This window comes from Drosophila navojoa, chromosome 5 (assembly GCF_054131105.1).
Source record: "Drosophila navojoa isolate 15081-1374.11 chromosome 5, UAZ_NAV_1.0, whole genome shotgun sequence".
NCBI lineage: Eukaryota > Metazoa > Arthropoda > Insecta > Diptera > Drosophilidae > Drosophila > Drosophila navojoa.
The window spans coordinates 3,891,449-3,907,025 of NC_142893.1; the positions used below are offsets into that span (position 1 = coordinate 3,891,449).

General features: G+C 41.2%; 3 protein-coding genes across 5 annotated transcripts; 2 read left to right on the forward strand and 1 right to left on the reverse strand.

Moving 5' to 3' along the window:
- The first annotated feature begins 535 nt into the window (after positions 1-535).
- CanB2 (Calcineurin B2) lies at positions 536-3,362 on the forward strand. The gene is made up of 4 exons (XM_018104913.3): positions 536-828; positions 961-1,000; positions 1,991-2,289; positions 2,358-3,362. The coding sequence occupies exons 1-4, from the start codon at positions 826-828 to the stop codon at positions 2,526-2,528; spliced, it is 513 nt and encodes a 170-aa protein (XP_017960402.1). The 5' UTR covers positions 536-825; the 3' UTR covers positions 2,529-3,362.
- Positions 3,363-6,473: 3,111 nt separating this feature from the next.
- LOC108653950 (defensin-A) lies at positions 6,474-6,889 on the reverse strand. The gene has a single exon (XM_018104916.3). The coding sequence runs from the start codon at positions 6,821-6,823 to the stop codon at positions 6,539-6,541; it is 285 nt and encodes a 94-aa protein (XP_017960405.1). The 5' UTR covers positions 6,824-6,889; the 3' UTR covers positions 6,474-6,538.
- Positions 6,890-7,461: 572 nt separating this feature from the next.
- Positions 7,462-15,084, forward strand: PolZ1 (DNA polymerase zeta catalytic subunit). 3 transcript variants are annotated; one of them, XM_089261887.1, is made up of 15 exons: positions 7,462-7,698; positions 7,768-7,997; positions 8,062-8,306; positions 8,368-8,609; positions 8,674-9,112; positions 9,172-9,291; positions 9,358-9,771; positions 9,833-9,932; positions 9,994-10,095; positions 10,157-10,710; positions 10,831-12,215; positions 12,279-13,078; positions 13,141-14,235; positions 14,301-14,528; positions 14,588-15,084. In XM_089261887.1, exons 1-15 carry the CDS (start codon positions 7,579-7,581, stop codon positions 14,976-14,978), a joined length of 6,465 nt encoding a protein of 2,154 aa, XP_089118013.1. In that variant the 5' UTR covers positions 7,462-7,578; the 3' UTR covers positions 14,979-15,084. The 3 variants fall into 3 exon arrangements, with proteins under 3 accessions (XP_089118013.1, XP_089118014.1, XP_017958358.1); XM_089261888.1 differs by having other exon boundaries at positions 10,915-12,215; XM_018102869.3 differs by having other exon boundaries at positions 10,157-12,215.
- Positions 15,085-15,577: the final 493 nt, after the last annotated feature.

A 15,577-nucleotide genomic window follows, 5' to 3' on the forward strand; every position in this document is an offset into this window, starting at 1 on the left:
TCATGCATAGACGTCGTAAATGAACAACAAATACAGGGTAAATTTGTATTGTGCATATTATTAGCATATTGCATATTGCTTAGTATTCAGGTATGTATTTGTGTCAGCAGCAGCTTTTTTTTTTTGTACAACTCTAAATCACAAAAGGTCTTTATTTTAAGCGCCAAACATATTTAAATTCGATAGACATGTGCAATAGTTATCGCTGCCTGTTAAAATGGCCTTTACAGCAATTTTCGATCAAATTTGCGTTAGCTTACTCAATTTGCGTTTCTTACGGTATTCGCTCACATTGTAATGTAGTTCTGTTTGATTTTAGTTGGGCTGATGCTATTTACTTAGTTACATATTTTCATATATTCTCATCTGTCATTATATTAAAAGCGCATTATTGCTTCTTCCATTACACGCACTTCTCTCTCTCTCTCTATCTCTCAGTCTGTTAATTCACACTGTTGAGTCTCTTAACAGTGATTACTTCAGACGCCTTAATGTACTTAACAGACTGCTAGATAACAGAGCTGCTGTCCAATTGGGAATTGCTCACCAGTTCGAAGCGTGGGAGTCAACAGGGTGAACGCGTTTTTTTCATCACTCTGCTCCAAAGAAAAACAGCTGACTTTCTGTGCGCGTTACCTGCGAATGGTCAGACGCCATTGTGTACAAAAAAGTGTCGCAGTCGCCAAATAAAACGAGCAAAAAAGTGCAAATCTTTTATAAATTGCCAATAAGAAAAATAAAAGTCGTCTAGCGCAGTTGTTGTTGGTGTTTATACAGTTTTAGCTAATTACATTTGCAAGCCAGAAACACATACACACACACAAAATGGTAATAAAAACTCTGCCAAATAACAAAACTTCGAGAAAAGTGCTTTTATGGCATTTTCAATAATTAGATGCAAATGGCAAATTGATTGTTTCACTCAAATTTATTAACACAAACTTTACGTTTGCCTTTCAGGGAAATGAAACATCGCTACCCATGGAAATGTGCTCGAATTGTAAGTTAATAGTATAATACATGTATGTATATACATAGATTTCTTTTATATACTCAATGTCATTTGAATGGAATTTGGCCAGCTGCTTTAATGCATATTTCACGCAGTTAAAACACTTAAAATATCCCACAAAATATTTGAACGCGTGCAATCCAATTAGTATTGGCGGATGCCTTTGCATTTACAGTTATTTGCGTTACTTTAGGCGCCTTGTTTGTCCAATGGGAGCAGTATTTATTTATTGCCAATTGGAATATGAGAATTGTGCCAGTGTGACACTTGTTTATTTTTGTTTGTGGCATGCGCCAATGGGCATGTGAATTGTAATAGAATGATACTTGTGTGAATTGAAGGTGTTGCGTGAATTTCGATTAGTAAAAGAGAATGCAAATATTAATTGTAGTGTAATTGAAGGATTTAACTCATGCTAGTCAATTGGAATATGAAGCTTGTGCTAGAATGACGCTTGTTATGTTGTTATGTTATGTTATGTTCTAATTGGAAGGATCTTAAATTATATGTAAAGTGCAGTAGAGTGAGACTGTTATGTAATTGAAGTTGCACTAGTAAATGTCCATGTTTACATGTATTGTGCTGGGATGACACATGTTAGTTGCTTAAATTTGAACTCGAACTATACGTGAATGACATAGATATATATTCACTTTCCCTTGCTGCGTGTATTCACCTAATTCCCAAGTAAACAAGTGTCATTAGCACAATGCTTGCATACACAATTTGTTGCTGAGAGTTGCTCTATTTTTAATTAGCCTATGCATATTATGAATATCAATAAACATTTTCATTGTCATTTTCGCTTATGCGGGGGGCGAGTGATGCTCTATAAATAGAGACGATCACGAGCGGCACAGGGTGCACCGAGTATACAGGGCACAGGCAGTCACACCTGCCTTGAGGAAACTGTTTCCATATGTAACTAATACTAACTCTCATCTCTCTCGCTTTGTCTCTCTCTCTCTGTGCTCTCAGTCGATGCAGATGAGATTCGTCGTTTGGGCAAACGTTTCCGCAAATTGGATTTGGACAATTCGGGCGCATTGAGCGTGGATGAGTTCATGTCGCTGCCGGAACTGCAACAGAATCCGCTCGTGCAGCGCGTCATTGACATTTTCGATGCGGATGGCAATGGCGAGGTGGACTTCAAGGAGTTTATCCAAGGCGTCTCCCAGTTCAGCGTGAAGGGTGATAAATTGTCGAAGCTGCGCTTCGCCTTTCGCATCTATGACATGGACAATGATGGCTATATATCCAACGGTGAACTGTTTCAGGTGAGTGAGAATGAGATGAGAGCGGCGGCAGATGGGATATTTATTGATCTATATCATATTTTCAACAGGTACTCAAAATGATGGTTGGCAACAATTTGAAAGACACGCAACTGCAGCAGATTGTGGACAAGACAATCGGCTTTGCGGACAAGGATGAGGATGGCAAGATATCGTTCGATGAATTCTGTTCGGTTGTGGGCAATACGGATATACACAAGAAGATGGTTGTAGACGTTTAAGAGGCGAAGGAGGCAAAGATGCAGCGGAAGCTGAATGCTGAATGCGTTTAGGTTTACCTTTTACCTTTATATGCATATATTTGATATATATATATATATATATGAATACCTTTTTCACTAGTTACTATTTATTTTTTGATATATATATATATTTTACTCTTGTTTTTGTTTGCAATTTAGTTAATATTTGTTTTCAATAATTAATATCACATTTTCTAAAAGAAAAACAAAACAATTTTTTAAAAGTTGTATTTCTAAGTCGTAAAGTAAAGTCAAAGAAAAGGAAAAGAAAAAGGAAAACAGAGAAAGAGGGAGAGATAGAGAGAAAGAGTAATATATAATGTGCGCCTCCTACTTACATATTTCTAAAATATATATATATATAGACATAATTTATTATACAAAAACAAAAGTGATGAAGAAGAAGAAAGAATTGAAACAAAAACATAAATAAAGCAAACATGTTGAGCGTTTTTTTTTTAAATATATAATTATGCTCTTTTTATAATATTGAATCAAAATTAAATATACAATCTTTATACACAAATTAACAAAATGAGAGGCCTAAAAACCAGAACAAGAAACAAGAGAAACAAAACTTGGTCAAGCACAAAAAGCAAATCTCGTGTGTTCATAAGCTTTAAACTAACAACTTTTATTTAACATAATGTGTGTGAGTGTGCGTGTGTGTGTGTGTGCGAGTGTATGCTTGATATACTCTATATAGTATATATGTTATATATAGTATATATCTGTTAACAACTCTCTTAGACTCTTCTGTTGTTAAAACTTCTAATTCTCCTGTGATTTGGCCAAAAAAAAAAAAAAACTAAATTATGAAATTCAAAACTTTACTAGCCTCTTTAAAAATATATATACATATATTAATATTACCATATATTATTATATATCTATATATACTCTTTATAAAACTCTAGTTTATGGAGCTTTTAATTCACACACCAACAACAACAAAATCAAAAAATCTGTGCTATATGTTCTTAACTCTTTTTTACTAAAAAATTAAAAAAAATATATATATAACAAATTATTCAATGCAAAGTTACATAATAAAAATTAAAATACAAAAATAATAAGGAAACAAAATATTTCATAAAAAACTTAAGAAACAAATATCAAACAAATTTTATATGACAAAATACATTTTAAACAATATATAAAAATAAATATAATAATTATTTCAGACAAAATTCAATGAAACAAAAATTTTAAAAATAAAATAAATTTTATTTAAAAAAAAAAAAAATTTTATATAAAAATTATATGTTAAAATAAGCTTTAAAAAATATATAAAAAAAAGTTTTAAATTTGTTTAAACAAAATTCAGTGAAAAAATAGTTGTATGCGTATTCAACCAAATTTAATAAAACATTATTTTATATGAAATTCAAATCATTTTATATTTCAAAATAACTTAAAAAATTACATGAGAATAATAATAAATGAAGGAAAAAAAAATTATTATTACATTCATACAAAAAAATAAATTATATATTTCACAAAAAATCAATTATAAAAAATATATAAAAATAATATATATACAAAATTCATTTAAAGCGCAACAAAATATAATAATATATTTAACACATTTTTTCTCAATTATAATATTTAATATGGATATGTTTATTGCATACATCAAATATACATTAACTAATTCTAACCAAGTTAACTTAGTATATAAAAAATAAAATTAAACTATACATATATGCATATATGTATGTATATGTATATATAATAATTAAATCGAATAATTATACATATGACGGTTGATTAACAACATTTGATACTTCAACTTACAGAAATGAATACGTCACAAAATGAAACGAAACGCAACTGTAGTTAAATGAATTAACAAAATGCATGTTACAAATTTTTATAAAATTAAGCAAACAAAAGAAAATGAATGAATTTTTGCACCAATCGCCATTTCACAAGTGTTTATTAGCTAAAACTAATCAATTTTTTGTTTATTTAATTTTTTTTATTTAACAATTTTTAAAGAGCGGAGCCCAAAAAATATATAAAAGCGAATGAATCATCAATTGGAATTTTTGGTGCTTTTTGTTGTTTGCAAATAAACTTTGTTAAGGCGGCTCGATGAAGCAATAAATAAACTTATATACATACATATATACTGCAAGAAATTATTTTATTTATGGGTCCAATATCACAGATATCTGTGACTATATATGTATCCTATTGAACCGTTTCAAATCGGAAAAAAAAACTTGATCTACCATATCTCGTTTAAAATTAATGAAAATTCTTTAAATGCATTACCAAGTTATGTTATTTAACTAGTTGTTGTTAGCCGGTGGACTATCCACCGGGCTTATATACGCCCAGGGCTTTGCCCTAAACATACTCCACGTAACCGTAACATTTTAAGTATCCCAAATTCAATTTGAACGCGTGTAAATCGGATAACATATTTTCCGGTATAACAAAAGATTTCCAGGGGTTGCCGTCTTGTAGGTGGACTATCTACATATATGAAACCTTTAGAATTTAATGATAACAAATTATATTTGTGCATGGGCCAAGGCACAAGTCTCTAGTACTCGAAATACCTACTTTTTTGTATAGACAGAGGGCATGATAAGTTGTCTGTCTCTTTCTTCAGTTAAGCAGTACGAAAATGTTTAAAAAATATATGTACATATATACACTATACTATACACACTGTATCAACTCTACGCAAGTATGTTCATTGAATTTATTAAAAAAATCTAGAAATTTGTCATTATTCAACAATTTAACATTTTATTCAAAACAAGCGCAAAAGTTTCCATGGCATCTTCCGCCACGGTACTTATTTTCCCTGCAGTAGGGATTGCAGATCGCATTACTCTAATCGTAAAATGCATTTTGTGTTTAAAATTGATATTTTACAGTTATTTAAGGAAAATTTTTGCATTGATTATTTTACAAATGTTTTGTTTTTGATTTATTCCTTTAACAACAATTACATCAAGTTATATTAAAATTGATGGAAGAACTTATTTAAGTACATCTCCATATTTTACATGCTACAGGTGCAAGTCTCTTTGCCCGTACAATGTCCGGTCTCAAACCCACGGGCTCTGCAGTAAGCACGGCAGGCCTTGCTCTTTACATACTTGAAGTTCATCCAATTGCAAGTCCTACGGGATTGATTGTCAGTTTGTACCACCTTCAAAGGAGCTGCTGCAGTAGTAGTAGTAGAAGTAGTAGTAGCCGTAGTAGTAGTAGTAGTAGTTGGAGCTGTTGCCATTGCCAGAGGGATAATCAAAAGCAGCCACGTGATATTCTTCATTGCTTCTGCAACCGTTTAGCTTTAATGCGTCAAATATCGCAAAGACAATTTGAACAGGTGTTCTACGAAAATGAATTTTTGTGCTAGAGAGTTAAACATGTCGTCGCATTCCCGCGAAATGTTCGAATGTTTACTTTTTGCGAAATTGAGATTTGTATGAAGAACGATTAGAAAACGTCTTTCTGAAATACTTGTAAGAAATTACAATAGAATTCGCTCTAGTTTCGGAAAAACTAACTAACATATGTGTCGAATCGAAAGAATCTATATGGTCTATACTCTTACACTTAGTTTGACTCATCTACATATGTAAGTCAACTAGGGACGAAAATAGTCAGATAATTGATCTGTTAGCATTTTAACAGTGAATAAGTATTCTGCAGTCGGTAGTGCCCGTTCTTACTTATTATATACATATGTGACGGTGTATTAAAATCATATCAGAGAGATTTTATAATACAAACATGAAAAGAATTTTATGTTAAATGTAGTTTGTAAAATTAAATAAGAGCAACATAATAAATTATATAACGAAATGCAAAGAATCTCTATGAAAATATAGATATATATGCTATATAAAATATCGCCAAAACTAAACAATGTAAAGGAGTCAAAAACATCGTGAATACTACTATATAAAATCATGCTCGTTTAATTTATTGATTAATCATTTATTTGGGTAGAGCTTAACAATTCAATTGCGACAAACGCAAACTGCTTTGCTATTGCAATAGCCGCCCTTGAAGCGCTTGAGTAAGCAGTGTGCCGTGCAGGCAGCATGGCTCACATTCAAGAAGCTGAGCAGATCGCAGGTGGCACGCTTATAGCGTTGATGGTCAACAGGTGCTGCAGGCTGCTCCTCCTCCAAGTCAGCTAGGCTAACGGCTTTCTCCTTTACCTCAAATGTCTCCTTGACCACAGGTTGAGCTATTGCCATAGTCACGACAACGAGCAAAGTTAAGAACACGATAGACTTCATTGCAAATGTTGTTGGCTGCTTGGACTGTTCAGTGCGACTGATTTGGCTCAACTGATTGTGCAACCAGATTATATACAGCCACGCATTGCCTTTGCGGAGAGCAGTGCTCTGTTTCGGAATTCTCTTGGGATTCCCATTGGGTAGTTGAATCTGTGTAGCCCTCTTAAGTATACAAACGGTCACGTACAAGGGGACTTTTAGGTGACAATTTCTCTTGAATAATTATGGGATACCAGATAACAAAAAATGGTCAATAGCCTACACAGGGTCATTGTGTAAGGGTTTATTGACAGTGTCACAAGTGTTTGCTCATTAAATGTAGTATGACTTAATTTAATTAGAGATTAAATATTGGTCGTCTTCATTTTCAAACATTTTGCTTTGCTTTAGCTTACTACGGGAATCAGACTCTCAATATAAAATAGATATTCGCGCCCTAATTCAAATTATGTTATTCATTATGTAACGACTAAAAGCTTCGTCAAGCACTTAAAAGTCATTAATCACGTTTCGATAAGTATCGAATTACGAATTCATTTTGACGGCGCTGCCAGACTCTGATTTGTGCAGCCCTGGCACACATCATTGTTTGGCGCCAATCTCGTGCTGTTAATGAATTTCACAATGTTGCCGTATAAAGTTATTCCAGCCCTGAAATTTCTAAGCATTAAGAGTAAACAAGTGGGCTTAATTTGAGTGAGTTGCTGCAGTTTTAATGATTTCCGCCGGCATATATGCTGAAAGACGAATAAAAAATGTCGGACATGGACGGCATTTATTCGGTGCGGCTGGTGATTGCCGATTTTTATATGGAAAAGCCGGTGTTTGGTCTCGATCCGTGTTACTCGGAGCTGCGCGGCAAGGAAATTAAGCGCGTAAATACAAGTAAACTGCTCCCAATTTATGACAGTATTAATTGTATATATATATATATTCTTTGATAGGTGCCCATTGTGCGCGTATTTGGCGCGAATGCCAATGGCCAGAAATGTTGCATGCATGTGCATGGTGTGTTTCCCTACTTTTACATACCCTACGATAAGCGGGACTTTGAAACTGTGGAACGGGGCATATTGCAAATAGCGATGCATTTGGACAAGGCCATCAATATATCCCTGGGACAGGGCAGCTCCAATGCGCAGCATGTTTTTAAAATACAATTGGTTAAGGGAATGTGAGTTTAATAAATAATATATAATTATTATATTATGGATACGATTTCTTCTACTCTGTTATAGTCCCTTCTATGGCTACCATCGCGCGGAGCATCAGTTTTTCAAGATTTTCATGTTCAATCCCCGCTTTGTGAGACGCGCTGCTAATTTATTGCAAAGCGGCGCAATATTGAGCCGAAATTTCAATCCACACGAATCGCATGTACCCTACATTCTACAATTCATGATCGATTACAATTTGTATGGCATGAGTTACTTGCATGTGCCGCTTGAGGTTGTCAAATTTCGTCGGCAAACAGAGGAAGATGGTATAAGATTATAAATAATTCATTTAGCCAGAATTCTTACTCCTTTCCGCTTCCCTTGCAGTTGTGGCCTATGCGAATGTGAAGCCCCAGCAGCTCCTGGATCCCAGCTCTGTCAAAAAAGTCGCCTGCAGTGCTTTAGAAGTAGATATCAGTTCAAACTTTATACTGAATCGTTTTCAGTTGGTTACCAAAACGAATTCAACGCACACGAATCCCGGCATTGAGGCCATCTGGCACGATGAGCTTGTGCGCAGACAAAAGCTGGCTGAGAGCTATGGAGGAGATAGCCAGAAACTAAATGCGGTAGCTGTTGAAATTACACTCTTGCCAATCCCTCTTAAAACTTATAAATGTGCTTAAATTGCAGCTGCCTGTGCTGCAAGTGCCGCCCACGCAGGAACGTCCGCATGTGGAAATAGCAGAGAGCCATAACTTTTATCGTGCTGCTCTGGAGAGCAAGTTGCTGTCCTTGGACCAAACAGTCAGCGGCGAGCAAACTCTGGCCGATCAAACACAGATCAGCAATATAAATATCACGCTACAGACCAGCGCCAAGGAGCAGCGTCGTCAATTCAATTTGCATAAGCTTTTGGTCAATGCCGTTTATCCCGAGGAATGCAGTCAGGAGGCCCAAGACCAGTTGATCAATGCTTCAACTATACAAAATCATCTATCGGGCAGCGGAAGTGTGCCCAGTCTAGGGCAGGACGTCGAGAATGAGGATGATGCTGCCTTTCTGGATGATACGTTAGTGGATGAGGAACTGCAGCAACAAGCCAATGGTCCAGTGCCACATGATGCTACATGTGAGCTTATATAAAATATATAACAATATATAATATAACTAATTACAATTTAAATTCAGTGCGGGAAGAGGATTTGGAGCTGTTGGACGTCCTGCAACAACTGGAGGAGGAGAATGCAAATGAATCGCACATCGATTTGGACAGTTCACTAGCGCCGCTCTCGCAACAGCACAAACAGTGTAAAGCCATACATAAATTAAGTTTTATAAATAAGAGTTTTCATTGATTTCTAACTGATTTTTCAGTCGAGCTAACGCCGGAGTTGCTGGACAAACAAACAGCTGCAGCAGCCACACAGCAGCCACTGTCCGAAGACGAGAGCGACAACTCGGATGAAGATAACGCAGCTGGCAATGCGCATGACTTTTCCGTTGCTTTGGATGACATCGATGAGCTGCTGCTTAAGCTCAGCCAGAGTCAGAGTGTGCCTGGCCCAGCGACCAGTCAGGAGCGTGAAATGCCGCAAATCGATGGGGCCGACGATCAGCTGCAGCGGACGCCGACTAAAGTTAAGAGTAGAACACAACAACGGACTCCACCACGCACACCGACCACGCCCAAGGGTCGCATAAGCAGGCAGCAGCCACGCACGCCCAAGTCTAGTGTGGCCAAGAAATATGCACCGTTACCTTTGACTATAACGAGCAGATCTGCACAGAGTAGGTGTGGGCATCTTAGAGATTAATACTCCCTCAGTCTAAAACTCTTATTCACTTGCAGAACAGGAGCAGGAGAAGGAGGCAGCAGCTGTTGTGCCAGTGCCAGCGAGCAGTGCCATCAAGAAGCGTTTGAGCCAGCAGCTTGAGTCGAACGTCCAGAGGTATAATCACATGTCAGGAATATTTAACCCCTACTGATAATTCCATATTCTTCACATATAGTCCAGCTATATCGCTGCGCAAGAAGGTGGCCATGTCCGAGCTGCGCCGAAAGACCATTTCAGCAGACTCTTTCGTAGAACTGAAAGCTCAACGGGATGATTCGTATGTTAACTTAGTCTTCTCTGTAAAGCTCCTTTATATATTTAGTTCTTTATGTTCTCAGAACTCCTCCACGTCGCAGCACGCGCCGCAGCACTCGTAATTTGGACAAAACGCACATTACGTGCTATCTGACGCCGCGCCAGAAAAGCACACGCATTTCTGAAGTCTTTGCAACAGAGGAATCACTGATGGAGCAGAAGCAACCACGTCGCAGTAGACGCAAGCAAGCTAAACAAGCTGAAGAGGATCAAACGACTCCTAAGGCAAAAATCAATTTGAAAAAGATTAGCCCGGTTGCAGACTCTCCTGCTGCCACTAGCGATGATGAGGCTATTGTATCTGATACGGAGAGCGACAGATCTGTGGCCAGACCCAATCTAAGACGATTACGAAGGAGTTTTCGCGAATCATTGCTGGCCAAACGAGTGACACCGCAGAGTAAAATAACAAACTGTCAGTCATCAGACACACCAGAGAGTGGAAGGAGTAAAAGTCCGGAAAGTCCAATGGCTCAAAATGTAAGGATTCATACTAGAGTCAGTGCAGCTGCAGAGACGCCACTGTGTCGAACTGCAACAAGTCCAACACCAGCGAATACAAAGAATCAAGCATCAAGTCCAACGCCAAAGAGTTCTAAGAGTCCAGCTGCATCGAGTTCCATGCCAGAGAATCAAAAGGCATCAAGTCAGACTTTGTCAAATCCAATGCCAGATAGCTCTAGCAGTCCAGCTACAGCAAGTACAACGCCAGAAAGGTCTAGGAGTCGAGCTGCATCCAGTTCTCGTCGAATTCGAGAGACTCCACTGGGTCAAATTGTAGCAAGTCCAATGCCAGAAGGAGCAAGTCCAGCGCCGGAGAGTAGCAGTAGTCGAGCTGCAGGCTCAAGTGCTAAAAGTCAAATCTTGGCAAGTCCAATGCCAGTGAGATCGATGAATACATTAAGTCAATTATCAACACCTGTGACTCCTAAACAAGCTTTAAAAGTTGGCGCAGCAGATGAAACGGCAAGGGAAGCCGTTGACACTCCAGAATGTAGTCCACGAAGTACAGATAACAATACGCCCGAGCTGATGAAGAGTTTCTACGAGCACTCGTTGATCATAAACAGCCCATCCGTATTCAGCGATGACATCGACAGTCCACAGTCGTCGGCACAAATTAAGCTGGAGGCCAAGGCCAATGAAACTTCAACAAACCCGGCAGATCCCAACGCATTTGTGATAACTCCCTTGGAGCTGCCGCCCAGCTATGAGGAGGTGTTGCACAGCTGCCGCAAATTGGATATACCCGAGTATGTGTTCCAGCAGCCCTTCTATAGCAATCCTGCGGATGTTAACAAAATGACCGAGGTGGGCTTTTTGGTGCTGCGCATACCGGGCAACAAGCTCAATGATCTGGAGCCCTTTGAAAGCAGCGTTCTGCGCAGCAATCAAGGTCTGTATGCCTGGCGAAGGAGGCAGCTGGTGTCGATTGGAGGACCGGCCATATTGCAGCGCTATCGCAATGAGCAGCAGGTGCGTGAGTACTTCAGCAGCGAACAGCGGCTGATCATGGAGCCCGCAATGAGTCCGCCCAGCAGGCAGGATGCCAAGCTGTGGCTGAAGGCAAGGGAACTGCACAAGCAGCGTCAAGGCGAGAAGGAGGAGCTGCGGCCTGCGGGCAATGATGTGGACAGCCCCATCAAAATCAAGCGTCAGAAAATAACCATGATGCTAAATGAAGTTGATGCTGGGGATGGAGCCAGTGGTGATGAGGATGGCGACCTAAATTGTAGTGGGCTAACGCTGACGCCCATGTCACAGACGCCACAGCACAGTGGCGCAGCCAAGACGCAGGCCAAGGGCACGCCACTAAGCAGCAAGATGCGCTCCAAGCGTGCCACAAAACTTCAGTTTGGAGCCGCACAGGAGGAGGAGCCGAGCAGCAGTCAATCGAGCGAGAAGAGCGTGAGCAGCAATGCTGCCCTGGAGGCACTGGAACGCAGCTCATTCGTTAGGAGCATCAGCAGCGGACGCAACAGTCATGAGCTGAGCTTCGGTCTCACCAATGCCACGCTGGACAATACCTTTGGCTTCAAGGTAAATCTGGAGAACCTGCAGCAAGCCAAAGCGGACATAGAGGTGGGTGAATCGATATAATACCAAACTGGACAGCTTTTTAATATTTGATCTATATTCCCATAGTGCAACTATTTGACCACCATGACACTGGAGCTGTTTGTGCCGACGCGTGGTGAACTGCTGCCGGATCCGCAGCACGATGAGATACGCTGCCTGTTCTACGCCATCGAGCACAGTTTGCCGGAGCAGTCACAGTCGCTGCCGAGCAAAGCGTGCGGCTATATTATTGTCAGCGATGCTCAGGACATCTTAAGTGAGGGACGTCATCATGGCCTCGATGCGGACATTGAGCTGCAGGTGGTGCAGAGCGAGGCACAGGCATTTGAAGCGCTGCTGGCGCTCTGCACACGCTGGGATGCGGACATCTATGCCGGCTACGAGATCGAAATGAGCTCCTGGGGCTATGTGATTGAGCGTGCCAAACATTTGTGCTTCAATATTGCGCCACTGCTGTCGCGTGTGCCCACGCAGAAGGTGCGCGACTTTGTGGACGAAGACCGCGAATCGTTTACAGATCTCGATGTGGAGATGAAGCTCTGTGGCCGGATTCTCTTAGATGTTTGGCGTCTAATGCGCTCCGAGATAGCGCTCACCTCGTACAGCTTTGAGAACGTGATGTATCACATCCTGCACAAGCGTTGTCCCTGGCACAGTCCGCGTGCCCTGAGCGATTGGTTCGCCTCGCCCTGCACCCGCTGGATTGTGCTGGAGTACTATTTGGAGCGGGTGAGGGGCACCTTGGCGCTGCTCGACCAGCTGGATCTGCTGGGCCGCACGAGTGAGATGGCCAAATTGATTGGCATACAGTTCTACGAGGTGCTCTCGCGTGGCTCGCAGTTTCGGGTGGAGAGCATGATGTTGCGGTGGGTGCGAGATTGCCTTTAACTCTATAAAGATTAATATCGATTCCCATCTGCATTTATAGCATTGCCAAGCCAAAGAATTTGGTGCCGCTTTCGCCCAGTGTGCAGCAGCGCGCCCACATGCGTGCCCCCGAGTATTTGGCACTCATTATGGAGCCGGAGTCTCGATTCTATGCTGATCCGCTCATTGTGCTGGACTTTCAGAGTCTGTATCCTAGTATGATTATCGCCTACAACTATTGTTTCTCGACGTGCCTGGGCCGTGTGGAGCATCTGGGCAGCAGCAGCCCGTTCGAATTTGGTGCCTCGATGTTGCGTGTCTCACGGCAGTTGCTGCAGCAGCTCCTCGAACGGGATCTGGTTACCATTTCGCCGTGTGGCGTGGTCTTCGTTAAGCGGGAGGTGCGCGAGGGCATCTTGCCGCGCATGCTGAGCGAGATTCTGGACACGCGTCTCATGGTGAAGCAATCGATGAAGCTGCATCGTGACAGCTCCGCATTGCAGCGTGTGCTGCACTCCCGACAGTTGGGCCTGAAGCTGATGGCAAACGTCACCTATGGCTATACGGCGGCCAATTTCAGTGGGCGCATGCCCGCCGTCGAGGTGGGCGATTCGGTAGTGTCCAAGGGCCGAGAGACCTTGGAGCGTGCCATGAAATTGGTGGAGACGAACGAGAAGTGGAACGTGCGTGTTGTGTATGGCGATACGGATTCCATGTTCGTTCTCGTGCCCGGACGCAATCGAGCTGAGGCCTTTCGCATAGGCGAGGAAATCGCAGAAGCAGTAACCGAAATAAATCCCCAACCGGTTAAGCTGAAGCTGGAGAAGGTCTATCAGCCGTGCCTGCTGCAGACGAAGAAGCGCTATGTGGGCTACATGTATGAGACGCCCGAGCAAGAGCAGCCCGTCTACGAGGCGAAAGGCATTGAAACGGTGCGGCGAGACGGCTGTCCAGCCGTGGCCAAAATGCTGGAGAAGGTGCTGCGGCTGCTCTTCGAAACGGCGGACGTCAGTCAAATCAAACAGTACGTGTGCCGGCAATTCACCAAGCTACTCTCCGGTCGTGCCAATCTGCAGGATTTGATCTTTGCCAAGGAGTTTCGAGGTCTAAATGGCTATAAGCCCACCGCTTGTGTGCCGGCACTGGAGCTGACGCGGTAAGACAACGAATGAGAGATCTAAAATATATATTTACCCAATATCTCCTTTTCTACGCTTTTAGCAAATGGATGCTAAAGGATCCTCGACGCGTGCCACGCCGTGGCGAACGTGTGCCCTTCTGCATCATCAATGGTCCGCCGGGTGTGCAGCTCATACGTCTGGTGCGTCATCCACACGAGATACTGGCCAACGAGGGCTACAAAATCAACGCGATTTACTATATAACCAAGGCCATTATACCTCCACTGAATCGTTGCCTGCTGCTCATAGGAGCCGATGTGAATGACTGGTAATTGAATGAGCTGCACTCCTGGAACATAATCTTCAACTGCTCAAAATCCTTCACAGGTTCAGCAACTTGCCACGGAAACTGCTGATGACACCCGCCCTGTCGGCAGCTGGTGAGCTGTTGAATCGCGGCAATGCCAAGTCCACCATATCCCAATACTTCTCAACGACCAACTGCATCATCGAGTGCGGCCGCCAGACCAAAGAGGGCATCTGTTCGGAGTGTGCGCGCATGCCGACCAAGTGCATTGTCACGCTCCAGGCGAAGCTGGCGCAGCTGGACCGTGGCTACAGACTGACGCAGCAGATATGCCAGGCCTGTTGTGGCAGAGTGGGTGATCTGCAGTGCGGCTCACTAGATTGTCCGGTGCTCTATGTGCTGGAAGTGAAACGTCGAGAGCTGCAGCAGGTGCCATTTATACGTAAACAGCTGGAGGAGCGTTTTAAATAGCTTAAGTTAACTTTGTAATTATGTATATATTCTGTTGAGTTTTTGTTGCTAAAAGTAGTATTATACTTGTATTATACATGCATGAAAATAAATTGTTAAAAAAGAATTTTAATATAAATCGTTTTTCAATGAGCATAATCGCCATTTACTTCGCTTTCAAAATTTAACGGCCCAAAAATTCCAGTTCGTCTGCTGGTTCGCTAGATTCGAACGAAAATTCGACTAAAGTACCAGGCGAACAGAAATTGCAGCAAGACAATCGAATACAAATTTCATTGCGTACTTACGTGGCCGCCATTAGCAGCTGTTAAGCCGTTGCTAAGCCAAGCTGATGTTACTGCTAAGCAGCTGCTGCTAATTAACAGACAAGCTCATGTTAAAGGGCAGCGTGAAGAGTCAGATCTTAGGCAAAACAGCTTCGATTTTGGTGAGGTAAACTTTTAAGGCAAAAGTCGAAACAGAGTAAAAAGTTGATATAAAAATGTGGACATTGCGCACTTCTACGTCCCCCAAAATATTTACATACACAAACTATTTATATTTGTTGTTGTATATTTAACTTGCGGCTGTTTAAAAAAGTTAAAATACTACACGTACAT